This window comes from Camelus bactrianus, chromosome 10, assembly GCF_048773025.1.
Source record: "Camelus bactrianus isolate YW-2024 breed Bactrian camel chromosome 10, ASM4877302v1, whole genome shotgun sequence".
In the NCBI taxonomy this organism is placed as follows: Eukaryota; Metazoa; Chordata; class Mammalia; order Artiodactyla; family Camelidae; genus Camelus; species Camelus bactrianus.
This window is the reverse complement of record NC_133548.1, coordinates 68,584,637-68,612,310: the sequence shown is the minus strand read 5'-3', so window position 1 is coordinate 68,612,310 and position 27,674 is coordinate 68,584,637. Positions and strand designations below refer to the sequence as shown.

Sequence of the window (27,674 nt, the reverse complement as noted above, 5' to 3'; positions counted from 1 at the left end):
CAGTTACAAAGTTTTCTTATTGAAAGAGTTTCTGTAACAGGAATAAAAAGAGATATCAACGGAATAGAAAAGGCCGTCAGAAAGACATACCCCTACGCAAAGGGGAATTTAGTATATAGTAAGTTTAGCATTTTAGGTCAGTGCAAAAAAAAAAAGAGTATACTTTTTTTTAAAAAGAGTATTTAGACATCTGGACTAGCAAAACCGTTACATAGCTCTTTCTAGATGATGAAAAACGTGTCATCATAAAAGTCTGATGAATCTTTGTATAATACTAAATTTCTAAAATTCTTCTATCCTTTGAAAGAAAGTCCAGTAGGCTTATAAAGGAAGTTTGATAAACTGGAACCTTTGAATTTAGGTAATACCTATGAGAACCCTCTCCCACCTTGCTTGATACCCGTCACCCAGACATTTTGTGTCATTTAATTCTAACAATATTTTTCATGGGAAAGCACAGACCAAAATGTTAGAGCACAAGAAAAGAGTATATGCTGAATCCTTCTTTAATCGCCCTGTTAAATGTTTTGTCACTCCCCTGCCAGTTTGTAGCTCATCCAAACTGCCAACAGCAGCTTCTCTCCATATGGTACGAGAACCTCTCTGGTTTGCGGCAGCAGACCATGGCGGTCAAGTTCCTTGTGGTCCTCGCCGTTGCCATCGGACTGCCCTTCCTGGCTCTCATTTACTGGTTCGCTCCGTGCAGCAAGGTATGTCTGGGAAGCCTGGACCTCTGTTCTTCCCGCGAAGTACATCTAGTTGTCTGTATCAGAGCCGGTGAAGCAGGGGAAATTCTGTTTCCCAAATGAAAATTTCAGGGAAGTCAGAGTTGGGTTTCAATGGTCTTCTTGTTTTGAATATTACAAAAATAACACATACTTGCTATAGGACATAGAGAAAGAAGTGGAAAGAGAAAATTAACCTGTAACATCATCACTCTTAATATGTGAAAGAAAACCTCAGTTAGTATGTTTTCTTTTTGTCTTCTCTCTAGTCACACCTATGCATATATCTTTGTGTTTTTAATGAGGTTATATTATGCATTGTGCAGATAGTTCAAATAACATTCTAAAAGAACATGTTTCCTCTTGTTATTCCTCCTCTGGCAAAATGTGAGATGAAAGTTTTTGTTTTGTATTTATTTTAGCTAATATGACCACAGAAATCTTAATATAAATGAAGGGCAATTGTGCAATTACTAATATAATGCTTGTTTCAGTGAAGAATATTTATTTTAGGGACAGAATACATTGTAACCCGACAACAAAGACAGCCTGGTTTTTCTTTTGTGTTTTTTGTTTTGTTTTGTTTTTTGTAAGCAAACTCTACCAGCCCAGACTGGTGAAATTAATTTGTGCAAATGGACGTAGCCTTCCATCAGTGCAACAGAGCAAGTTTGGAAAATGTTGCTCTGCCATTTTGTTAACCTGCATGGAAATTTGTGTGCCTTACATTGCCAACAATCTTAGTCTCCATGTTTCTGAAGCCACATTTCTGGAACTGTTGAAGTTTTAACTCTGACAGAATGAAATCATTCTAAAGCTATGTGGCTAAAATGTCTGCTGGATCATCTGTCACATGCTGTGTAGATATGATAGTTGAGTCAGTTGCTGTTCTTAACACATGACTCATTTTTAAACACTTGTAACATGTGGGCGCAAACGCATATATCACTGTTACCAACATATTTTCTTCTTATTACGTAGTTACACATTTGGTGCTTTAACCTTACAGAAATGTTTTTAAGTGGTTTATAGTAGAAAGCTGGTGCAAAGCCTTTTTCACATGGTGGGAACTTCATAATTACTTCTAGTGCTGGTGTTAGGAACTGATGGAAATGGGGTATTTTCTCATGACGGCCAAAATCTACCATCATGAAGTTTTTCCCTTAAATTTATAAGGCCAAAAGCCCACTCCTATAAATCAAATACAAAGAAGGAAAATAAAGTGAGAATAGTGACATTTACTAGAATTAGAAATTTATCGCCTAGATTTTGTTCTAGAAACTTAAAATTTTTCTTTTCTTCCCTTTTTCGTAGGAATGACAGATTTCACTTTGGAAAAAATACTTTTTAATTCTCCTTACTATAACATAGGCTCCATCCATGTGTGTAGTCTCTGTTCTGCTTCTACTCACATTTCCTGGGCCTGCAGAGATTTAAGCTGAATTAAACGTGGGAGGAAGGGTTTCTGAATTATCTTTGTTATTATTCTGTGATCTGTTAAATTGCAGTATCTTTTCTAAAAGTGAATAATTGTCCTTCTCGATATGCAGGGAGTTCAGAAGCGCAATGCCTTCCAGAGTGCTTGGTGTTGTGACAGACTATCTTTGATATTCCTTAGAGCTACACGTTTCCTAAATTTTGATTGAATCCTAATTAACCCAATTTCCTTCACTATTTCTTCTTCCCCGGCCATGTTTCTTTCTGGCATCTGTTTTCCATCTTCGTTTATGAACACTGAGGCAAATTATCAAATTAAAAGGACACTGTCAAGGTATTTTTTTTTCTTATGTCTAAAATCTCCTTTACTGATTATTATTTAGTGTTTAAAAACATGATGATAACATTTATTTTACAGTTTTTTTTCTTTGGTAATTTACGTAAACATTACAGCTTCCAGACTGATTTTTATTTAAATAGGGGGCGATTGCTCAAGCTATACAGCTTTTATCTAAAATACTATTTTAAACATTAAAAAAAATTCCGAAGCATCCACGAAAATTAAGCCAGATCAAATTGCTGGCTTATGCACCTTGACAGAGTCCCTGCTTCTATTTCAATTGTGGTTTTCAGGGGAAGGGTATCGCTCAATTGGTAGAGCGCATGCTCAGCACGCATGAGGTCTCGGGTTCAATCCCCAGTACCTCCTCCAAGCAGAAATCAGTGAAGAAACCTAATCACCTCCCACTCCGAAAACAAACAAGTAAAATTTGGTTTTCTTTCCTCAAGTCTGCTCTTCTCTGGAAGAAATTCTTTTTGTCTTTTACTTGTTCTCTTTTTCTATCATAACCCAAATATGTTTTATACTCGTTACAATAAAAGTAGGTTATAGAGTGATTTCAAATCATTTTGGCTTAAGCTAGCTTCAGCCTTTTCTGTTACTATTGGTGTTGAATAGTTAAGTATTTGATCATCCATGAATGCTTAAAAAGAATATGCTATACAATGCTTAAAGGCAAGTATTTCCTTCAGGGCTTACCTTGAATCGTTTCCAGGTATATCAGTTGTTCACTTTGTTTGGTTATTTTTTAGAAACTTGTTTGCATCACAGAATATTACAGATGACAAATTTTACTGAAATGAATAACTCACCTCGATTCCTAAAGTCCCTTGAATGGTGCTAGACTCTCCCTTAGTTTAAGGAGAAGAACAACTGTCAGTGATTTGTAATAAGAAAGAGGAGATACAAATATCCAAACACACCATTTAGGTTTCCTGTCAACCAGCTTTTTGTTGGTTTTCCGGTTTTGTGTTTACTTGGTTTTTTGCTTAATTTTTTCTTTAAACCAGAACGTTTAGTCAGCCACAAAAAGGCCTGGTTTGATTATTTTCTCTCCCTTCTGAATCAAAAAAGGAGTCATATTACATCAGGGCCAGGGACCTAGTGAGGAAGGGAGGCCGCCAAGCCAGGAGTGAGGCCATCAGACCCCCTTCCCCGAATGACTGAGCCTCGGCATTGGGCGCGTCCAGACGGCTCAGCTCGGGTCCCAGAGTCCTCAGGCTGGAGCCGCTGTAATGTGGGTGGCTTTATTCTCACCCCGTTTTATGTCCCCAGCCTTTTCTCTTCTTCTTCTCCTATGTTAATTTGTGCTCTCCTGACTTTTTGGTAATTTTGTATTTTGAAGTCCACCTCTGATTCTGTCTGGAGCAAGGCAGGGAGTAAATGTTTTCCATGGTTTTCACTACCAACAGGCAATGCCCCAATCCCAGTTTTCTACGGCAGTCAAATAAACTTGAGAATTTTTAAAAATTGGTTTAAGATTTATAATAATAGCTTTATTCACCAGGGTGATATTGAACCTTACAATAAAGGATTAAGTAAATCTTATATACATGATTAACCCTTGTATAAAACATGATTAAAATAAATCATATAAAACATGCTTACATAATCATGATTGTAATAAATCTTATATAAAACAATGTAGAATTAAAATTGTATATGTGGTATACCACGGAAAAAGAAATTAAATACACATTAACGTTCATTTTTTAAGTCCATATTAAAAAAAAAGATAGCTGAGGACGATAGGCAAAAGAAAATCAAACCTACCTTTGTCTCCTGCTTGTTTTAACTTTATCTTCACTTGATTATTTGAGAGTTCTATTTTAAACAGGATCTTAAAAAAACACAAAAAATACTCTTTGATTTAAGCTAATGAGCATTCTCATGGAAGTATATTTTTAGACATCATTTTTACTGCAAATTTTTACACTGTAACTTTGGACTGGCTCTGCAATATATCTAACTAAATGGACCCATTGGCTTAAAACTAGATAGATTGATTGACTTAGATAAAGACACACACACACACACACACACACACACACACACACACACACACTCTGATCTTCTGCCTGGCCTGAGATTCTAAATATCAAGAGAGAAGGGACTATGTATGATTTCTTCTAGCTCTAACTTCTATGATTTGGAAAACCATACAGATAAAGTTTATAGGAACAGAGAACTTTGACTGTATTCCTTCCATGGTAGCATTTAGCTTTTTTAAATCTTAGAAAAGTTTTTCTCTAAGAATTTTCATACTTTAATGAGAAAATATGAAATTGTTTTGTAAACCAAATAGAAACATTAACTCTGAATAAGTATGCCTGGGTACATATTCCAGCTCTACGACTGATGGGCTGTGTGACCTTGAAGCAAGTTTCTGGACCTCACTTCCTCAGATTCTTCTTCTGTAAAATGGGCGTTTTAGTCACACCCACTCCTTTGGGTTATTGTCATGATCTCATGAAATTAACAGAGGAAAGCACTTAGAGCAGTACTCAGCACATACAACTACTGGCTAAGTTTTGGTGGTGTTATTATTCATTTATACATTTTTCTGTAATAGTAAACTCATTTGAAAAGCTGTCTAAAGCTTTGGGCCCTCTCCAAAGAAGGAATCCCTGTGCACACATACTGAGTTTTGTTTACCATTTTAGGTGATGCACAGAGCCCTTGAGACGCATCCTGGACACAAGCCACCCGCTGTCCCAGCTAGGAATCGTGCGTCTCAGGTGGAAATGAATCCTGTGCCATAGACGCACAAGGACTTTCACTGTCTCCATCTTTTCCATAAAGACTCTGATTTTCACATCGTTTAGGAAATTCACTCATTGCCAGTCAGCTAGTGAGGGAATAAAACTGGAACCTGAACCTAAAATGTTAGACTTTCAATCCAGTGTAATTCCAGGACGTTGATCAGGACGTGATGGGAACTGCCCTGCTGTCCTGTCCTTGCCTGGGAGTTCTCTCCTTGGGTCGCTTGACTTTTACTCCATTTGCAACATCACCACCCACATAGCAGCATCACGTGAAGCCCGCCTTGCACCTGTGGCAGTGAAATACACACGGGGACAGCAAGCAAGGCAAATATCAGCCCAGGGTGTATACACTGCAAGGGAGACTCCACTGAATATGTTCATTGCTGCTTCCTCAGTGTGTCGTGCCCACCAAACTAGTTTGCCTTTCATGAATAACTGTTATACTGTACTCTGCCCTTTGTCATGATTATATTAATAAAATAGTATTTTATCAGTATTATATATAATATTTTAAGAACCTAAATGTCATTAAGTAAAAAAGTTAATTTATTAAATTATCAGTCCAGAATATCAGCATATGTAGATGAGTAATATGATGAAACTTTTATAGCTGCATGATTATCTTAGCAGAACATTGGAGTGTACAGATGTTTATTCTGGTGTATACACATGTGTTTTGCAAAGCATACCAAACAAAGCTAAGATTTCCTGTTGGCGTGTGTCTTGGCAGATGGCAAAGATAATGCGAGGACCATTCATGAAGTTTGTGGCCCACGCAGCCTCCTTCACCATTTTTCTGGGACTGCTAGTCATGAATGCAGCTGACAGATTTGAAGGCACCAAACTCCTTCCTAATGAAACCAGCACAGATAATGCAAAACAGCTGTTCAGGATGAAAACATCCTGCTTCTCATGGATGGAGATGCTCATTATATCCTGGGTAATAGGTAAAGACTGCTTTTCTGTCATTTGTTTTCGCAGCCTCCGCAGTAGGACTGAACGACACTGTCCTCACCCATCAGTGATAACGAATGCTTACAGCAGGATACAGTGCTCCACACAGACAAGACGTGCTTTGTGGTTGTAAAGTTCAGTTATCGTGAGCTCACTGTCGACGCCACAGTCTGCTCACATGCCACGTGCTTTTTAGATCCCTAAGAAAAACCTGGGAAGAAAAGGGACAGTATAGTATTAATCAAACCCTGCCAGTGATGAAAAACTGCCTTTCATACTTTGGGAGGGCGGTAACTTCCAGTTTAAAAACAACCACATGATTTTATATTGAGATTTAATAGAACCGGAAGGTAGGAGCCACTCACATTTATCGAACATCTGCTATGTACCAAGAGCTGTTCAAGGCAGTTTACATACATCACATCACGCAGTCTCTTTGTGCCTCGGCATTCTAGTCTGTAATATAATAATAACGTGTACACTGCTGCATTAACGTGAGGGTTACGTGATTTGCTTTAGGTCTCCCAGACAGTTAGTGAAGCAGAGGGAATACAGTCTTCATTACTAGGCTGTTTGTCTTTAGAATCAGCCATCCATGTGGCTTGTCATTAAATACAGTGCAAATAAAAAAGATCTTTCTATTGGATATTTATGAATGAGTAAATTCGGTAGCTGTTAAATACCTAACAGCTGCCTTGGAAAGTGCCCTTGTTAGGTGATGAGTTTACTGAAGTGAATGAATTCCAGTCCTTACGGTCAAGGAAGTTAAGTCTCGTGGGAGGAGTGGGGGCTGATCAGTAAGTAAATCAGTAAAGAAAACCTACGTGGCAGACACTATAATTGAGGGGCTGTGAGGGTGTTATGAACACACACAGTTTTGGCACCTAAACCTCAGTGGGGTGGGATGAGGGAGGGACAGAGGAGGCCTCCCTGGACAGCATGTTCAGCCTGAGGCTTTGAGGATTGGGAAATGTTAACCCGACCGAGAGTTTAGTGGGGAGTAAGGACACTGCGAGGCATGGATGCAAAATGTTAGCTGCAAAGATGTGGAATTAGGTCCACTTGCAATGTTATGAGTTAGGCCGAGCTGGAGCACAGGCTCGTTGGTGGATGTGGGCGATGGGAGGTCAGGGCAGTGAGATGCCAGAGGATGACTTTTAGCTGCTGGTGATGTGACCCGCTGCATTTTAGAAAGGTCACAGCAGTTGTGAGGTGGAGGGTGGCTTTGAGGAGGGGTGAGCCTGAAGGCTGAGAGACAAGTGAAGTGATCCCCGTGAGGACAAGCAGGAGGCCCAGAACCCAGGGGACGGGGGAAAGGACTTGGGAGCTTCTTAAAGGATGCACTTCAGAGAACGTGGTGATATATTGCATGTGGAAAGGGAGGGCTGTGGGTTCTGCCTTGGGTTACAAGGTGGGGACTGCAGTTCTCTAAGAGGAAGAATGTAGAGGGAAGATCATGCTTGAGCCTGGCAGGATGAAAAGCTGGTAAGTTTGGGTTGTTACTGACTTTGAAGCGCCCATGGGATTTCCAGGTGAAGATGTCCGCTCAATAACAGAAAATGCGAGCCCCGGGAGAAGCCAGGCTGTGGATAAAGTGTTGGCAATCCTCATAAGGCCCTGACTGTGCATGAAGTCACCCAGAGTTGATATGTGGAGAGTGCTAAGGGGCGAGGGCTCAAGGAATCTCTACACAAAGCCGTTGGGGGTCTGTAAGCGTGGTTCTCCCCAGTGACCTGGAGAAGCATCAGCTGTCAGCTTTATGTCACTTCTAGGGCAGGGGATGTCCTCTTGATTTCCTCATACTGGGGCTGATAGGATGATCATTCAAAATATTATGAAGCACTATACAAATTACCATATGATCATTTAATTTTTTTTTAGGGTTTTTTTGAGGTATAGTCAGTTACAATATGTCAGTTTGTGGTATACAGCAGAATGTTTCAGTCATACATATACATACATATAACTGTTTTCATATTCTTTTTCATTAGAGGTTACTGCAAGATATTGAATATAGTTCCCTATGCTATACAGGAAAATTTATTTTTTATCTATTTTATATATAGTAGTTGGTATTCACAAGTCTCGAACTCCCAGTTTATAAACCCTTCCCACCCTCTTTCCCCCTGGTAGCCATAAGTTTGTTTACTATGTCTGTGAGTCTGTTTCTGTTTTGTAGATAAGTTCATTAGTGTCTTCTTTTTTCTTTCTTTCTTTCTTTTTTTTTTTTTTTTAAGATGAATGATATCTTATGGTATTTTTCTTTCCCTTTCTGACTTACTTCACTTAGAATAATGATCTCCAGATCCATCCATGTTGCTGCAAATGGATTTTTTAAATTCTTTTTTAAGGTTGACTAGTATTCCATTGTATAAATATACCACAGCTTCTTTATCCAGCCATCTGTCGATGGACACTTAGGTTGTTTCCATGTCTCGGCTATTGTATATAGTGCTGCTGTGAACATTGGGGTGCATGTATCTTTTCAAAGTTGAATTCCCTCTGGATGTATGTCCAAGGTTGGGATTGCTGGATTCCATATGGTCGTTTTAAATGAGTATGAGGTAATTCAGCAGCACTGAGAGTTATTCAAAACTTCTGAATCACTTCATTTCCTGGATGTGTTCTGAGGAGAAATATAGATGGTGTCTTAACGTGTCAATTGCCTCACCGAAGTAAACCTTAGGTAAAGAAGGGAAGAGGAATTTGATTTTCCCCTAGTTCTTTTCAAATTTAATTGACATTTACCTTATACCATAAACCTATAAGAAATAAATTATATTTTACATTGAATATTTGATTTAAAATAAGAATGATCATTTGGACATTGCCTTTATCTCAAGCTAAGAGCCTATAGTTATAGGGGGTTTTTTTAATGTGTTATATGTGCAAAGTGCATAATACAGTGCTTGGCACATAGGAAATGTTTAATAAATTACAGACAACTATGATTATTATTAAATTCTTCATGAAGAGTTCATAGGTCTTATATGGAAGTGGTGTTCCTACTGAAAACATATTAAGCAAGATATGACTTCAGTTCAGGTTTAAACTTCGAAAGCATTAACTTTTATGTAATGGGATTAGATATAATGAATGTTAATTTTATTCTTTATCAAATATAATACACTCTCACCATACTAATATGTTATTATAAAGACCAGAAGTTTTTCTTTTTTCACTTAGAAAGCTAAACCTATAATATAAGCTTTTAATTTTATGAATAAAAGCATTTTCCTTGGAATTATTGGCCCCAATAGCCTTTGCATTTGATATTCAGAGGTCATTTCACAGTGTTCATTTAAAGGGAAAGCAATGAACAACTCAGAAGGGACATATGTTATGGCATATGTTAGCCTCCTGGTTCAATTTCTGACACTGATATTTATTTTTCTTTTTGAAGTTATTCTTGAAAGAAGGTTGTTGTACCTTCTGGAAATATTAATAAGAAGTGGCCTACTTAGGTCAGATGCCGGTTGGCTTGAGGGAAAAGACTGACATTACTCATCACAAAAAGCAAATTTATGTAATTTTCAGTAGACAGAAAGTTGGAAGGCTGCATGATGGAATTGACATTCCAAGAGATCTCAACAAGGCTGAGTGGTGAGCTCAGACCAATGAGAGGAAGTTTGGCAAGAACATGGAGAGGCGGGGGTCAGGGGGAGACATGCTGGTTGACACCTCACATGAACAGGTCCTAAGGAGCACTTTTAACTTAATGTCCAGTGTGAACTGCCAAGGAGGCAAATGCAATGCTGGATTGACTCAAAACAGGAAGCCTGCCCTTGGGGCAAAAGTGGCAAAAGTCTTCAGAACATGGTAGCTGAGACCCATGGCCAATTAAATTCCTGGAGCCCTGTGAGATACATTCTTGTGTCCATTATCCCATGGTAATTAAAATATCATATTAAATGGCTGCATAATCTGTGGAAGTGCCATGAATACTTCTATTTGAGTGTATGAGTATGGGTATGTTTGTAGGTGATTATTATAAATAATTCTATGATGAACATCCTTTAAATATATTTTTAATGTACAGAATTAATGGATCAAAACATGTTTGTTGTTTGAAGGCTCCTGGTGAACTTTGTCAAATTGCTTGATATTGTCGGACTGTGGAACTTGTGGGGACATGGGAGCTATGGCTGGATGGGTGGGATGAAGCCACATTTTGAAGAGTTTTGAATGTCAGGCTTAAAACTTTCAAATTTGTTTTCTTTTATTGAAGAGCTAAGGCTGGAATGAAATTGAATTGATTTTTAAAAATTGAAGTATGGTCAGTTACAGTGTGTCAATTTCTCGTGTACAGCACAATGTTTCAGTCATACACACACATACGTATATTCATTTTCAAAAAAAAAAAAAGAAAAAAGAAGACACTAATGAACTTATCTACAAAATAGAAACAGATTCACAGACATAGTAAACAAACTTACGGCTACCAGGGGGAAAAGGGATAGGCAAGTATTAACGGGGAGTTTGAGATTTGCAAATATTAAGTACTATGTATAAAACTGAATTGGTATTTTAACCTCTCTCCAATGCAGGCATGATATGGGCCGAATGTAAAGAAATCTGGACTCAAGGCCCCAAGGAGTACTTGTTTGAGTTGTGGAATATGCTTGATTTTGGTATGTTGGCAATCTTTGCAGCATCATTCATTGCGAGATTCATGGCATTCTGGCATGCTTCCAGAGCACAGAGCATCATTGATGCAAATGATACTTTGAAGGACTTGACAAAGGTCACATTGGGAGACAACGTGAAATACTACAATTTGGGTGAGTTTACAGCACACAGTCAACATGAGTTCATGAAATGCAAGATTTTCTGATAAAAGTACATGTTTGGTTACTACTCAGTTCTCAGAGTAATTGGTTAGTTTCCAGTTTCTTCAGAGTTTATCTGAGGAAGCACCCTTTCTACCTTTTCCCTTGATTTTTCTTCTGTCTGGAAACCTCTCTTAATCATAAAAATCATCTCGCTTTATCTCTGGGATCAGTTGGCTAACTACCAAACTCCATTAAGAATGCCTGTTTATGTCTTGGGTTTATTTTTTTTCCTCTTGTCTATTAAAGATAGTACGCATTTAAGTACCATTTCCATTTAAGGCATGTAAACTATATGAACGCCAAGGGACTTATTGGAGGCTCTGGAGGGCTACCAACAAATGACACTCCTTTTTCTCACCCAAGCTCTCAAATAGATGAGAAATAAAACCAGAAGCTAACACGGAGGCCAGATCACCACCTCTAATACTGGCAAAGTTCAGAGTGGGTGACATAATTCTGAGTCTGTTAGCCTCGGGCTCGGTAATATCGCACCCTAGGCTTAGGCAGACGTACCCTCCAAATTCCAGACAGCCATGGACAGGGCAGTCCTCCCCAGATGGGGGTGTGGCAGCAAGTATATGATCACGTGAGATTCCTCCATGGAGGACCAGGGGAGAATTCTCAAGAGAAGAGCGGAGCTGAAGCAAATATGCATGATTATCTGTTCCTATTTAGCAATAAAGTCATTTAGTGAAAAGTCATGCCACCTCCCCAGAAAGAAAGTGACTAGTGGATAGAAATAGGATCAGTTATTTGCTTGGAGGAAATCTCTCCTTGCAGAAATCTGGGGTGAGGAAAATAGATTCCCATTGAATACTTACTTAGAATCCTCTAGTAAGACATTAGTTATCATTCAGTTGACATCTCTGTGGGCTTATTGACTATGTCACATAGGGATTTCTTTTTTATTATCAATTTTTTGTGTTATTTTAATATTTAATTAGCAAGTTTTAGTGCATAATGGAGGGCTTTTGTACAAGAATGTGTTGTACCACATAGGGAATAGAGCCATTATTTTATAACAAATATTTTTAACATACAGAATTTTTAAGTCAAAGTTATCTCTTTATATATTATAATTATTTTCAAAGCACTATAAAAAGGAAATTGCTTTTATTAGTTTATTGTACCCTTTCCTAATTCCACTTCTCAGAAAATAAGCAAATACAAATTTATAATTACATTTTTTCCTCTTTCTTACGCACTGCTTTGTATTTTTCTTCATAATGGTTTCTTAATTAGGTTTTTGATGACCTGATGTAATAATGCTAGAAAAGTTCATAAATGAATTATTACTATATTTTTATGATAAAAATAGACTTGAGTGACCGATATAAATTACTTTAATAAGTTTAAATAACTACAAGTAGTCCACAAGCCCAAAATTACATTACAGTGTAATTACAGTTTAAGACTAAATAATGATATCATTTATTTAGGGCCTTTTTTTTTTTTATTATAGTTTAAGATTAAATAGTAAATGCTACCATTTATTTAGTGCCAAGCACTTTCTAAACGCTGAATGTATGTTGACTTAACTGAATTCTTACAACAGGTGACAGAGGTAGGAGCAGTATTATCTTATTTATAAATATGAGAAAATAAAACTAAGTTAAATAACTTGTACTAGTTTTTCCAGTTGATTTTAGAAGGAGAGCTAGATGGATAGATAACCGAATTTTAACATATACTGAGTCCCTAATTTGAACTCTTAACCATTATGCTATACCCTTGTGGAAAATTGCCAGCAAACCAGGGTGGTCATTTTCTCAAGAAATTCTGAAGCTCAAGTACACCTGACACTTAAAGAAGCCCTTTAAATTAAGAGACTTCCATCAGGACCAGGATTGCTAATGCAATTATATTTCTTCCCCAGAATAGAAGTTACCCAATTAAAACACTTAAATAAACTCACCGTAACTCTTGTCTTTCCTTTTTCCTAGCCAGGATAAAGTGGGACCCCTCTGATCCTCAGATCATATCTGAAGGTCTTTATGCAATTGCTGTAGTCTTAAGTTTCTCCAGAATAGCTTACATTTTACCAGCAAATGAAAGCTTTGGACCTCTGCAGATATCACTTGGAAGAACAGTAAAAGACATCTTCAAGTTCATGGTCATATTCATCATGGTGTTTGTGGCCTTTATGATTGGAATGTTCAACCTCTACTCCTACTATATTGGTGCAAAACAAAATGAAGCCTTCACAACGTATGTGCTTTCAGATATTTTGATCATGGCAACTGCAGACTAAATAAATGTTAGCTTAAGAGTGTTCATATGTATCGATGGGATAAATAATGTTTTGATAAAGACTTCATCTCCAGTTACTCTTTGGCAAAACAAATGGATTTTTTAAATTTATTCTTTATTGAAGTATAGTCAGTTACAATATATCAGTTTCTGGTGTGCAACATAGTGCCCCAGTCATACATATATATACATATATTTGTTTTCATCTTCTTTTTCATTGAAGGTTATTACAAGATATTGAATATAGTGCCCTGTGCTATACAGAATAAACTTGTTTTTCATTTATTCTTATATATAATAGTTAATCAAAATGAGTGGATTTTAAAATGAGTTGGAAGAACTAAAAAATATAGGTACCTTCTTAATATTAAGTAATAATACCTAACATTTTTAGAGCCAGGAACTACCTCACACACATCCTTTTATTACTGCTGTTACACACACAAAAAAGAGGAAACCGAAGTTCAAAAAAGTTAAATGACATGCTGAATGTCGCACGGCTGCTAGTACGTAGAAAACCCAGGACATGGTCCCCCGTCCACTGACCCCAGCATCCGTGCCCTCACTGCTGTGCCGTGCTTACTAGAGATCCCTGGGGTGCTGGCTATGAGAACGGCTGCCTCCTGATTCAGTTTGTCAGATCTTAATCATTGAGAAGATCCGAGTTATCAAAAGTGACAAGAGTTTTGACTTATGTTCACCACTGACACACTATTTTTTTATAAAGTGTGTTTGGAAAAGATCACTCAGATTTTAGGTATTCAGTGTTACAATGAGAGATATTGGCCGAAGCATACGTTATTGTTGTGCATAGTCCTGTAAAGTTCCGTTTATCAGAGAAATGAAACCACCCAGGCTAAGCAGAGGGGCTTAGCTGTGGTCAACGATTACGCCTAAAACATTAAAATTCCTAAGACATGTCAGTGATTTTGGTGACACTGGCTATGTTTATATTGTCCTATTTTCCTCAAGATATCTTAAGACATGTACTATTATTATCTATTTATTGGCTATTAGTGGAAGGAAACCACTAATAGCCAATAAATAGTTGAGCAGGAAACCCCCAAATAATAAATTGCATCATTTTTATTAAGAAAGTTAACACTTCCATTGCCAAAGCTATGGATTATTTAAATGTTAATATCTGTGGTTATGAAGTTATGCCAGCATTTATTGAGTGCTTATTATGTGCCAGATAGTGAGCTATGTGCTTCCTCTAAACACTATTACCTCATCCTGCAACAATCCTAGAAAGAAAGTTATTGTACCCATTTTACAGAAAAGAAAACCGAGATTCAGGGAATTAAAGAATTTGCTTATGAATACCTACTAATTTTCAAAGGCACTAAATCAACTCACTTTTATTATAGTACCGTTGTCGTTTATTTGTACACTTTATCATTTCCCTTCTCGCCTTCTTTTTCCCCAGAGTGGAGGAGAGTTTTAAGACACTGTTTTGGGCTATATTTGGACTTTCTGAAGTGAAATCAGTAGTCATCAACTATAATCACAAATTCATTGAAAACATCGGTTATGTTCTTTACGGAGTGTACAATGTTACGATGGTCATTGTTCTGCTAAATATGTTGATTGCAATGATCAACAGTTCATTCCAGGAAATTGAGGTATAATCTCTACACGTTTGTATACCACATGCCTACATGTTTTAACTGTTCCAAGAATCAACTCGGCAGTGGTGGTGACAATATAGACTGCTTTCCCTCTGTTCTTTCCCTTTTTATACACTTCTTTTTTTTTAGGGTTTTTAAAAGATGCTTTTTTTTTTTTTAATTAACACTGTAAAAATAACTTCTTTTTTTTGTATAGTGCTATGAGGGTTTTTTTTGGAAATTTTTTTAATTCTTATTTTTTACTGAAATGTAAGCAATTTACAATGTTAGTTTCAGGTATTACTGACTTCTTTGCAGACTTTAGAGCACAGAATATCTATAATTTTTATATACTTTATCTTCAGTGCTTTAGAAAATTTTAACACTTTGCTTTCAAATACATCATCTCTGGGTATGGTGGGATATAAGGTATATGGAGGAGAAGTGTGTGATTTATTGTTATGATTTAAAGTACTTTAGAAATGCTATATCAGCATAAATTTACATTTTATTCAAAAATTATTGCTTACGATTACCACTATTCTCCAAATCTTTTTTTGAGTGATGTCCAAAATTGACCCTTTCTCAAATTAAGAGTGATAGTGTAAATTTTTTATTCCAGAAATCTTGGTGTCCCAAATTAATCAAAGTAGTGATCTGTTGCAGAATAAGAGAGTGAATAATCGTTCAGAGTGTCTTTCAGAATGTAGGAAAATACATTGATATCTTTCAGTGTGTTTATAAACACATGCAAGTTTTGAGATGTTTAGTTCTGTTAAGTTTGATAAAAATTTAGGCAGATGTAGGAAAGAGTGTGTGAGTAGTACATTAACATTTTTGAAAAAATCTTGGAGAAGGCTTTGGGGTCTGAGAGTGTGTGTAGGTATCATTACTGCCATCCAGCCACACAGTGTTAGAAGCATCGCAGTGATTCTGTGCACGTGTTTCCTTGCTAAACTGTCATGTTTATCTGTATAGGACGATGCTGATGTGGAATGGAAATTTGCAAGGGCCAAACTTTGGTTTTCCTACTTTGAGGAGGGAAGAACTCTTCCTGTTCCCTTCAACCTGGTGCCAAGTCCAAAGTCCCTGTTTTATCTCTTACTGAGGCTTAAAAAGTGGATTTCCGAGCTGTTCCAGGGCCATAAAAAAGGTTTCCAGGAGGATGCCGAAATGAACAAGGTGATTTGGCTTGATAATTTAAAATTGTATTTTTTAACGCGGAGACCATTATAACCACCATACCCCACCCCTTTGTAAAGAAGAAGTGCGTTATCCGTCATGCCCACCCATCCCCAAACGGAGTCACTTGCCTATAGGAGTAGGTACCTAGTCACTTACCTAAAGGGGCAGGCCTTCGGCTTGTGTCCGTTTAATAGGTGCACACTGGACATTTCCTACTTAAAGCTATAAGAAAGATTCATGCAATAGAACTGAAATAATATATATCATTATCCGGAGTGGGTACTGAAAGGGAGTGCTATTCTGGGCCCCATTTTTGCTCTTGTGGCTACACGCCCCTCACTTCACCTTCAGTTTATACAGCCAGGTATATTTATATACCTCCATTTGTACAGCTTCAATTTTTTGCACCTTCAGTATACACAGCTAGCTGATTATGACTTGGGGGAAACTCTCAGACTTTTAGGTAACTTGTACACTGAAAAGTTCTGAAATCAATCGCTCACGTGTAATGTGGGACACCAGGCTCGGTATTAAGTAGTTCAAGAAAGAAAAATCTAAGGTACTCATTGGAAACATTTATCCCATGAGGCAGTGTAATCTTAAGAAGTCATAAAAGTGCTCAGATGAGGGAGCAGAATGATCGCAGTGTGCTCAGAACCGTGCAGAGGATTTCACTGAGAGCGTGTGGAATGCTGTGGGTAATGCATGTGGGTGGGGAGGTTACTCTCTGCAAGGGAGTCTTCGGGGTAGAGAACTCTACATCCAGGAGGGGCACTGAGAGACCAGATGCCTCCAGAGGAGGAGGGCCAGGAAGGGGACAGGTGTGGATATGGTGTCCTGTGAAGGGAAGTGAAGGAGCTGGCTGCTTCATCTGTAGAAAGGCAAATTGACGACTGAAGAGCAAAAAATGAGTATCTTTACAGTTCCCAATTTTGACAAGGAAACACATTGGCTTTTTTTCCTTCAAAAATAGGAAGAGAGGCAATGGGCAGAAGTTGCAAATAGTTCCATCTGAGTTCTATGTAAAAACAAATGTGTAACAAGATCTGCCCAACAGAGTGGTAGGTTGTCTTATGAAGTAGTGAGCTCCCCAATATTGCAAGTAATCAATAAATGCTGGAATGACCTACATTAGGAATTTATAGATTTTCCTACACTGGGTGGGCAGCAGAGCCAAATGATTGTAAAGTTTCTTTGCAATTATAAGATTCTATCATTGAATAAAAAGGAAACGTCCTAATTTCTGCTGTATTTGCTAATTACTACTTGAAATTCTCAAGTTAAGCTCCCTGAGCTCCAATTTTCTCAAATCTAAAGTGGGAATAAAAATTACATCTACACCCTGAAGATCAGATCAGATAAATATGTAAAAAGTGCTTTGAGAATTCTAAAGACCTCTTTAAATATATTATGGTTATTTTGTATAGGAATTTTGGGGGGAAATGCTATCTTTGATGCTCTCCCAAATGTATAACTTACAGAAATCAGTGGGTTGAGTGGCAAAAATTTCCCTCACTTAATGTTATTAAGAGTGTAATTTACAGGTGTGATTAGAACTACATCCTGAGACAACTCAGTGTCCAAAGGAAATATCTAAGTACTCACCAGAGGGAAGACCCCAATAAGACTGTTTCTCTCATTGAAACTTGCTGGAGAATTAGACCAGATGGCTTTGAAAATATGGAGTAAAGAAAGAGTGAAATTCATTTTATTATTCCAATTGTCCAGTTGGTGATTGTACTCATTTAACTCTCTGTCTTTAAAAGAGAAATGAAGAAAAGAAATTTGGAATTTTGGGAAGCCACGAAGACCTTTCAAAATTATCACTTGACAAAAAACAGGTAAGATCGAAAAAAAAAAAACGAAGGCACGCATGGAATCAGGCTTATCTTTTCAGAGAAAAGGACAAAAGTTCAGAAGCAATTTTAAGAAACAGTATACACATTAAAGAAGTATTTTAACAATACTCAAAGAATCTGTTATTGAGAGGGGGGAATTAAGTCTATGTCCAATTAATCAGCAAAAAGAATGATGTGGATGTTTAAGACAGATACTAAACACATATCGGGGGGTACTTATGGGTGACGGGATATAGGAGTTGTGATGTAAAGAAGGAAAAATTGAAATAATAGAGGGGTCTGTTGGGGACTTGATGGAGATACAATTAACTTAATTCTCGGCAGCCCAGTGATGACCATGCACACCTAGCAGAGCCTCCCTACTTGTCAGTAATCAAGAAGCTGTCAAAAAAGACCCCCTGAGAATCCAGCGGCTACTGTAGTGAGTGCAGCTGCGTGAGCTCCCCAGTTTGGAGGGGCAGCATCCCCGATGAGGAGGACTTTTGCTTCATTCTTGCAGCAGGCACATAGTAGGGGTGCAATAAATGCTTGTTGCTGAGGGAAATTATATGTGAATTAATAAGGAGAAATGCAATGTACAGATAGGACTTGCATTCAGTTACACATTAAACAAACAAACAAACAAACCCAAAATCATGCTGTTGTAAACCAGGCAGTTGTTTCTCCCCCTCTCATTTAACTCTCCAGAGCTGGCGGTGCAGGACCGTTGTCAGGGGTGAATCTCTGATTCTCCTAGAGTTTTTGTCATCGTCAGGGGCAAGACGACAGCTTCACCTCCAGATGTCACACCCACTTTTCCGGCCTGAAGAGGGAGTAGGGCCAAGGGAAAGTGGGCCACGCTAGCCAGCGGAGTCTGCCACCGCCCGCCTTCCAACAATTCTTGTTATTGTATCTAATTAGCCAGAACTGGGCTGCAGGGTCACCCCATGGGACACAAATGCCAAGGAAGGGTGCTATTAGGTTTTGTTTTTAAGCTAAGTATGTTACCTCCTCCAACAAAACAGGAATACTCTTAAGTCTCGATGCAGTATCGATCTAGTAAGGGCACTGAACTCAGTAGTCAGAAGAGGGGGATCTCATCCCATCTCTGCTCCATCCGCAATTCATTTAACTTCTCTGAACCTTCACTTCCTCATCTACAAAATGAGCATGATCAAACGGTACAACCCATCACACTAGATTGTCATGAGGATTCAGTCGATGCTTTGCAGATGACAAACACTCTTACACAAACGTGAAGTACTCATTATTGAGAAGTGGCTCATTTTGTGATTTGCTTATAAATAACCCAATAAAGATGTTTCACAAATAGGTCAGGGTGAGCTGGATTTTATAGGTTTCCAGCAAGAAACTACTTGGGTTGGAAGTATGATGACTACACGATGACAGTAAATCACTGAACACATATGAGAAAAATTCAAGGGCAATCAAAATGCCTTTTTTCCCCCTTTCTAATAGAAACTATAATATCTTTCTAGTCAAACGACTTTATTTTCTTTGGGGTTTCTTCAATCACATAGAAAATTGAAATTTGTTTCAATCATCCAACAAACACATTTTATATCTTTTAACCAAGGCTTGGATTACTTTACACTTTCTGATAGAGTGTATTTCAATCCCAGATGGAAACAAACTAAGGGCTATACTAAGCCTGTGGTGTCTGATCCCGGTGGTGGATCAAGAGAATGTGGATTCCAATGTCAGCTGAACCCTTTTGAGTGACTGTTGTGGCAGCCGTGGGGAGGTACCGCTCATGTCTTTCAAGAGAGAGGCTGCTTCAAGGATTTCGATCAGCTGCATCTTGGAACGTCCCCTCAGCTTCCCCTCCATGGCCGTGCTCTTTAGGGAAAAGGTCATTCCCAGAATGACTTACTCATGGACCGGTTAAAAGTAATATTCAGCAAAGTATCTCCAGAAAAAAAAAATAGAGCAGATTAAACCTAACCATGAAGTTGTCCTAAAGCCACAGCGTAGATATTTATCCTTCTATTTTATGCTAATAGCCGTTGACACTCGGAGAACACCTACTATCTCTCAAGCTCCGCATCCTACACACCTCAGCTCTGTAATCCCCGCATTAGCTCTGGGAGGTAGGTCATATTATTTTCCCTATTTTATACAGGAGAACCCTGAGGATAATAGAGGGGAAATGACCTGCCCAAAGTCCCATTTCAGCCACATGGCAGACCCAGAATTCAAATCCACATCTGCTTGATTCCAAAACAGGAGCTTCTCTGAGTCCTGTACCACGTGGCTTCGTTTCACATGTGCATCCCCTGCTGACTCATCGTATTGCCTCTGCCTGTTCAGTGCCCTGCTTTGACCCCAGCCTCAGGCCAGTCCCTGCTTATGGGGAGTGGGAGACGCCCAGAACTGTTGCTCCGTCCAGCAGCATAATAAATTCCCAAGACTGAGAATTGCTTGTCCCTCTTATTAAGAACAAACAAGTTGTTAGGTGTGCATCCCTCTAACACTGCAGTGAAGCTACAAGATGAGAAATGCTAAAATCAAGCTAATTAGCAGGAAGTGAGAAAAGAAAACAAAAAGAGTGCAGGAAATGTGGCAGAAGGTATTAAAAAAAAAAAAAAAGAATCAGAGGTGCTTCATTCAGAATCGGAGTGTGTATCTCCACATGAGGCAGGAACAAAGCTTAGACCCAGTCCCTCCTGCTTCCCCTCAGCAAGCACCCTCCCCCACTCCCATCGCATCACACATTCAGTAAGAACCCTCGATAAATGCCCAGATCACTAAGGTTTAGACACTGTGCATATTGTCAACTGAATTCCCTCAAGTTCCCAGTCTATTTTAGTAGCTGTGCATCAAAACAGATATAAATTAGAATTTTCTGCCACCAAGTGGTAGTAATGCTTCTTTGCACCATTGGGTAAGTTTCTTCTTACCTGCTGTTTCTTTGTATTATTCAATTTTTAAACATGTATTTGTTGAAGATTTACTATGTGTTAGAAACTGATTGGAAATTTTTACTGAACAAATACTGCATTTGCATCCAAATTCATATATAGATTTAGAGCAGAATTATTCACATAAAAATGATCCAAATGAATTTAGAAGTCTTTAATCATACACCATTTAAGCAGACCAGTGGTTCCCAAGGAGGAGTGATTTTGACTCCCCACTACCAGCAGCCCAGAGGGCTCTGGTAATACCTGGAGACATTTTTGGCGGTCCCAACTGGAGAGGGGAGCGGTTATTGGCATCTGGGGAGTAGAGGCCAGGGAGGCTGGAAAACGTGATACAATGCACCGGAAGCCCCCGACAATAAAGAATTACCCAGCCAAGAATGTCAAAGAATGTTGCAACTGAGAAATCCCCGGACTCTACCCACAGAGCGCATGCAAAGGGCAGCTGGGTGTTATGCTAAATCTGTAGCTGCGATCATTGGCCCTTCGAGAGCCACACTCTGGAAAACCCACAATTATGCCCATTCTCAAATGAATAGAATAGCATTTTCTGGCTTTCCTGGCACTGTTAGCTTCTGTGCCATCCAATGTGTTAGTTTGCAAGATGTCTGCCTCCGGTCTTAAAACCAATTCTCCCTGTTTCAGACATATCTTCACCATGTGGTTGAGCTGCAACCATCTGGTTCATGACTCCAGGTTATATAGCCTGTCTTGTATAGCGAGCTGCCCAGAAACCAAGCGAATTCCATTAGTGACCCAAGTGCACTTCCTCCTTCCTTCGGTTCACCAGCCAACAACTTTTGAGCACTTGCCATCTGTTGGGCAGTGCTGGCCCTGGGGACCCGAAGCTGAACTTAAGAAAGTGCCCCCTTCCGCGGTGCCTAGGCGGATGAATACATAATTGTCAATCGTGGAGCATGTTGTGGAGCATACACAAGGAAGGCCTCCCTTGCTCAAGATCTGTCTTTTCATGGAGTGGGCAGAGAAAGCCGTCTGAGTGAGAAGCTCTGTTTTAAGCTAAAAATCCAGAGGATCGGGCAAAGCAAGTCAGCCAGGCAGAGAGCTGGGAAAAGAGTGTTTCAGGAACGGGGAATAACAAACCCAAAGGCCTTAAATTAGAAAAAAGCAAATGAAAAAAGTCCTGTGTGGTGTTACTGTGAGTTTTTTTTTTAAAGGATTATTGCCGTAGGCATGGTGTGTGGTAGAGAGGCTTTAATTTGGGATGATTTAGACATCAGGTATTAAGGTCCACATATTCATCTCTAAAAAAATCCCAAAGAAGTGTAATTTTTCACTTTCTTATTTTCATGAACGCCATTTGGATGTGTTAGTGGCCTCTAATGAAAGGAGATGTCAAATTGCAACCGTGCCATTTTTTTTTCATTTTTCAGTTTTATTAGGTAAAATTGATACAATTTGACTGCACATATGCAATATATTGCATGTAAGTACATATATACAATATGCTGCCCATATTTTAAAATTTACATATATGTACTGTTCATTGTTTCTGAGAACAATTTAGAGCTTTAGCTTTTTAAACTTACATAGTTATCAAAGGAATTAAAAGCCAACCACAAAATAAGAATCAACAGAATGCAGTAATCCAATCATAAAGGACAGTCCAATGTGCTTACACATATTCAAGAAATCAATCATCTAGATGGTATGAATAATAAGTAGTTCATTTGTGTCCTTTTTGATTCAGATTCCACATATAAGTGATATCACATGGCATTTTTCTTTCTCTTTCTGCTTTAACTTCACTTAGAATGACAAACTCCAGGTCCATCCATGTTGCTGCAAATGGCATTATTTTATTATTTTTTTTATGGCTGAGTAGTATTCTATTGTATAAATATGCCACATCTTCTTTATCCAGTCGTCTGGCATTGGACATTTGGGCCGTTTCCATGCCTTAGCTACTGTAACTAGTGCTGCCATAAACATTGGGCAACCATGCAATTTGCAACCATGATTCACAACCATGAGGCTGTGAGTTCATGAAGGGGTGGGCATGACACCCAAAGATTCCCTTTACCTAGATCCTTTCTGTCCAGTTCTGAACCTGCCCTCACCCTCCATGATTTATCATAAAAACTGGCAGATGAAAGTGACTTGACTCTGGTTATTGTGTTTAATGATGTCCTTAAGGCATAAATCAGAGCTTGAAAGCCAGGAATAACTCTACCATTATAAAAATAAAGGAATAATTATATGATTTAAAATAAATATTAATAACCATATTATTAAAATATGATGGAGGTTGCATCAAATTCATAAATTATTAAAATATGATGGAGGTCTCACAAATTCATAAATCAGTAGGACTGGAAGGACTAGAGAGGTCAGCTAGAAGAGCCCCTTCATTGGCAGAAGAGATCAGAGTTTCGGCCTCTCCCCTAGTGAGCCACACGCAGCCAGCTTGTGGCCGAGACAGATTTGGATTTTCAGGTTTCTGTCAAGCGCTCTTCTGGAGACCCCAAGCTGCCTCTCTGGCTAATTTGGTCAACTGTATAATTTGATCTTAATTTTTTTAAGTTAATATAAAGTAAAAGATACATTTTGCTGACTCTTTTAGAGAAGGTAAAAGAAAAAGGGAAAAGCCCACAGAAAAGGATGCTATCTTAACAACAGCTTCACGACTGTATGTTGTTTGCTATGAGTCACATCCGCCTTGCCATATTTTTCCTGTTACTATCACTCAGCTAGATCATAATTATTTATGTGGAGGATTAAGTACCCAGAGCCCAGCACAGGTAGGCATGACATATAGAGGACACTCAGCTCACACCTGTTTAATGGATGTACGTGTGCATAGCTACTCTAATTCAGCGTGTGGCCTTTTAAAGTGTCAACGCATTGAAGTTAAGTCAAGGATTTTAACCCAATCTCATTGAGCTTTACTTGTAGCAACTTAGATGTCACTGGGAGATATAAATCTTGGCTGACTTGGTATGTAGTCCTGAAGTTTCTTTTCTCCTGGAAAACGTTGTGCATCCCCCAAAATACATATTTGGAGATGCTGTGTTTTGCTCCGTTTCTCCTACTTATTTCTTTGGAAAACCATTTTTCCCTTTAGAAAATACCTTAAAGAGTTTTTAATCGTGCTCCTAGAGTGTTCATATGGTACTTTACCAGCTTTCTTGAAAAGTGCTTTAATTCTTTGTTATTTGCCTCTTCAAGAAAATATATTACTTGAAAAGTGCTGCCCAGATAGAATACTCTACAGATCCTAAATTTCAAATGGATTTATTAGTGCTTTCTTGGTACCTGAATTCTGTTCCACAACAAAGTCTTACCCGGGTGTTGGTTCTTTTTTTTTTTTTTTTTTTTTTTTTTTAATGAGGATACTGGGGATTGAACCCGGGACCTCCTGGATGCTAAGCATGAGCTCTACCCACCCCCCCACCCTGGTGTTTCTTCAGGATGCACATCACTCTGCTGCAGGTGTGGATGGTGTAGTCAATCATGCTGGCCTGTTGATCCCTCATCAATGGGTTTCCAGGATCACTGCCACCACTTTCCCAACCTGTTTGCCTCTTCCTCTACCAAGGATGTATCTGCGGGAAGGTTAAAGCATGATTCTTGTGACGACATGATTGACAGCCACGAAGTCTAGGAGAATCCTCAGACAACCTCTGATAGCCACTGAGAGGCTGAACACACCTAAAGGCTCTATGATGTGTCTTGTAAGACAGAATAGTAAACAAAGCTAAAATGGTGTTCTACCTATAGATAAGATCGTGTTGTGTATATGAGACTGTTTATCAGCTCACATATGTAACTAATAAATATCACATTGTTTAAACAGTTAAATAAGGATCTATTTCTGATTCTTTTCAAATTACAGTTTGGGCACAGTAAACAATCCAGCATAAGGAGCTCAGAAGATTTCCAGTTAAATAGTTTCAATAATCGTCCGAGACAATATCAGGTAAGCATGAATGTTTAAAGTCTGGTGATTTGTAACATTTAGAAACTCAACCTATATGATTCTTTAAATGAAAATGAACTATTATATTTTCTCAATATCAAAATAATGCACTAATTCAAAAGATATTTGAGTAACTACCATGTGCCAGGCACTTTCTAAGTAATAGGGATACATAAGCAAAAAAAAAAAAAAAAATAGATGAAGTCCTGGCATCATGGAACTAAGAGTCTACATGTTCATGTTTTCTTACAAAAAACATAAAGAAGAGAGTAAAAATCACCTCAAGCCCCACACTGAGAAATAAAGACTACTTACTTTTGGTGGATATTGTGCCAGATGATTATATGTATGTATATTATTTTACAAATAGCTTAATACTATTCTAGAAATGTATATGTAATATTATATAAATGAGTTAATAATACTTATATAGTGAGTAATAGTTTTTCACTTCACAAAATATATTCATATTAATTTTAATGGGTGTATAGTATTCCTTTGTACAAATATATGATAATTTATTAAAATCATCCCCTATTGATGGATATTTAGGGTTTATTTTTTCTGCTATTATAAGTAGTACTACTCTGAGAAAGAATTTTTTTTAATGTAGGTGCTGGGGATTGAACCCAGGACCTGCTGCATGCTAAGCATGCGCTCTACCACTGAGCCATTCCCCACCCTAAGAAGTACTACTATGAACATACTTGTCCATGTATCCAATTATATCCTTAGAATAAGTTCTTGAACTGGAATTTTACTATCTACCATTTAACGTTGGGCTTAGGCAGTAAGATTTCGTGTAGCTGTACATCCACTCAGGAACCCCTGCACGTGTGCTAAGCTTCTTACTTTTCATGAAAAGTGCGTAGCAAAAGCAAACATCCTCATGGTAGAAGCCGAGGTCCCACACTGAAACTAGTCATTCCTAAATGATTAGCAAGTATGCAATCAAAACTGATCACATTTCTTGGTAAGGGAGGAAAAAACATAAACCAGAGCACATTTACTGACGTTTCCATTTCCACACTCAGAAATGCTCACCCTTGACCCGCCCAGCGGAAAGGCCGTGTCCTGCTCTAAAACCTTTCAAGTAAAAGACAAGCAATGAAGATCAAGGATTAGATGTTTGCTCTAACCCTCACTCTTTCCTCAAGAATTAACTTTTGAGTCATTAGCCCTGGTGATGTGAAAATTGCTTTTAAAATCTGGAGATAGTTTGCATTCCTTACCAGACTGATCATCTTCTTCTTTCATAGCTAGGACTTCTAAAACTGCTTACTAAAGAGAAAGACTCAGAAACAATTCCAAATGAGAGATTTACCATGAACATAAAACTGAGACGGAGTTCTCCTTTTTTTTTTTTTTTTTGTCTAGAAAATAATGAAGAGGCTCATTAAAAGATATGTATTGCAAGCCCAGATAGATAAGGAGAGTGATGAGGTGAATGAAGGTGAGTTGAACACAGGGACAAGCCAGCCCCGAGCGGGAGCTGGGGCCTGAGCTGGGGCCTGAGCTGGGGGAGCGCTGGAGAGACGGGCGAGGGAGGGGTGAGCCTCAAGGGGAGAAGGTGGGATCTCACCAACCATCAACCCCGCCCCCTACTGGGGAGCTAGGCTATTTCCCCGCAGCTGGGAGCGGATGCCACTGCTTAGATAGGTAACGTCAGTCATCCTTGGTATATGTGGGGTTTGGTTCCCGGACTTGTGTGGATACCAAAATCCCAAGTCCCTTCTGTAGGATGGAGTCAGCACCGCAGTCCGCCCTCCGTGTCTACGGATGTGGGACCCGTGGATGGGGAGACCGGGCTGTGTTATTTGGGGGGGGGGCTTGGAGAGACAAGGAAGTGGTTGAGGACAGTGAGGCCCGTGGCCCCCAAACCTCGTAACCTCTGCCACCAGTGCTTCCCTTTCACTTACTTTAGGAGGAATTTATTGTAAGTTCTCTCTCTAGCCTTTTCATTAACCAAAATATTTAGCCGAGAAAATAGAAACCTGCCTCATTAAAAAGTGATTTCCCTTGAAAGGATTCGGAATACAGGTGTGTGTGGAATTAAGACTGCTTTCAATCCACCCCACAATCACTGGTTCCCCTGCGTTATGTCTTGACAGTTGACATCTTACCACTCTTGTTTTTCAAAGGGGAACTGAAGGAAATTAAACAGGACATCTCAAGCCTCCGCTATGAACTCCTTGAAGAAAAAACTCAGAATTCAGAAGACCTGGCAGAGCTTATCAGAAAACTTGGGGAGAGATTATCGATGGAACCAAATCAAGGGGAAAGCAATAGATAATGCAAAGACTTTCTTTAAAAAAATTTATATTTATTTGTCCACTCGAAGCCATATTATTTTCTGATTTATTTTTTTAAGTGCCAGTGTGACTACTTTTTAAACAAGGAAATGTTCAAAGATAAATTGGGTCGTGCTTTCATTTGGAACGCTACTATTTAATATTTTTGGTGATTAAACTTCATTGTTCAGACTAAAGGTTGCAGGTTGTGAATGAAAAGTATGCCTGGTGTCTGGTGCTTGTTTTGGAAACTGCTTTCTTGGGTGTAACTATCGTGATGACGTGACTGCTTGGAGTGTCCACCTGGGAGCCGTTGCCACTGGCAGGGCAGACACTCCGGACTGCGGTCTTTCCTCTGGCTGTGATTTCGGGCACCTCCTCGACTGCTCTGTGGATCCCCTGATGGTGACTTCCAGATCTGACGTCTAGAGGAAAATAATCTCTTGCCGTTTAGAGAATACTGTTTAATCCTCTACCCTGCTTAGTCCCCACAGAATATGATTGATAATGTCTGTGTAAAATGGGGTGAATTCTTTCCTAAATTCTCTGTTTCATCTCTGAAAATGTT

The 27,674-nt window shown here is 38.7% G+C and overlaps 1 protein-coding gene across 3 annotated transcripts in view; it reads left to right on the top strand.

Annotated features, from left to right (window-relative positions):
- TRPC6 (transient receptor potential cation channel subfamily C member 6) overlaps positions 1-27,303 on the top strand; it is a 97,318-nt gene extending 70,015 nt beyond the window's left edge. For 2 of the 3 annotated variants that reach the window (XM_074372932.1, XM_045509014.2), the window contains exons 4-13: positions 546-710; positions 5,998-6,214; positions 10,769-11,002; positions 12,997-13,261; positions 14,733-14,928; positions 15,892-16,095; positions 17,865-17,939; positions 24,732-24,815; positions 26,193-26,268; positions 26,957-27,303. In XM_074372932.1, coding sequence (XP_074229033.1) covers positions 546-710; positions 5,998-6,214; positions 10,769-11,002; positions 12,997-13,261; positions 14,733-14,928; positions 15,892-16,095; positions 17,865-17,939; positions 24,732-24,815; positions 26,193-26,268; positions 26,957-27,108 — 1,668 coding nt within the window. In that variant the 3' untranslated portion in view covers positions 27,109-27,303. Of the gene's footprint in view, positions 1-545; positions 711-5,997; positions 6,215-10,768; positions 11,003-12,996; positions 13,262-14,732; positions 14,929-15,891; positions 16,096-17,864; positions 17,940-24,727; positions 24,816-26,192; positions 26,269-26,956 lie in introns of those variants that run through there. The other variant, XM_074372934.1, reaches the window with a different exon arrangement.
- Positions 27,304-27,674: the final 371 nt, after the last annotated feature.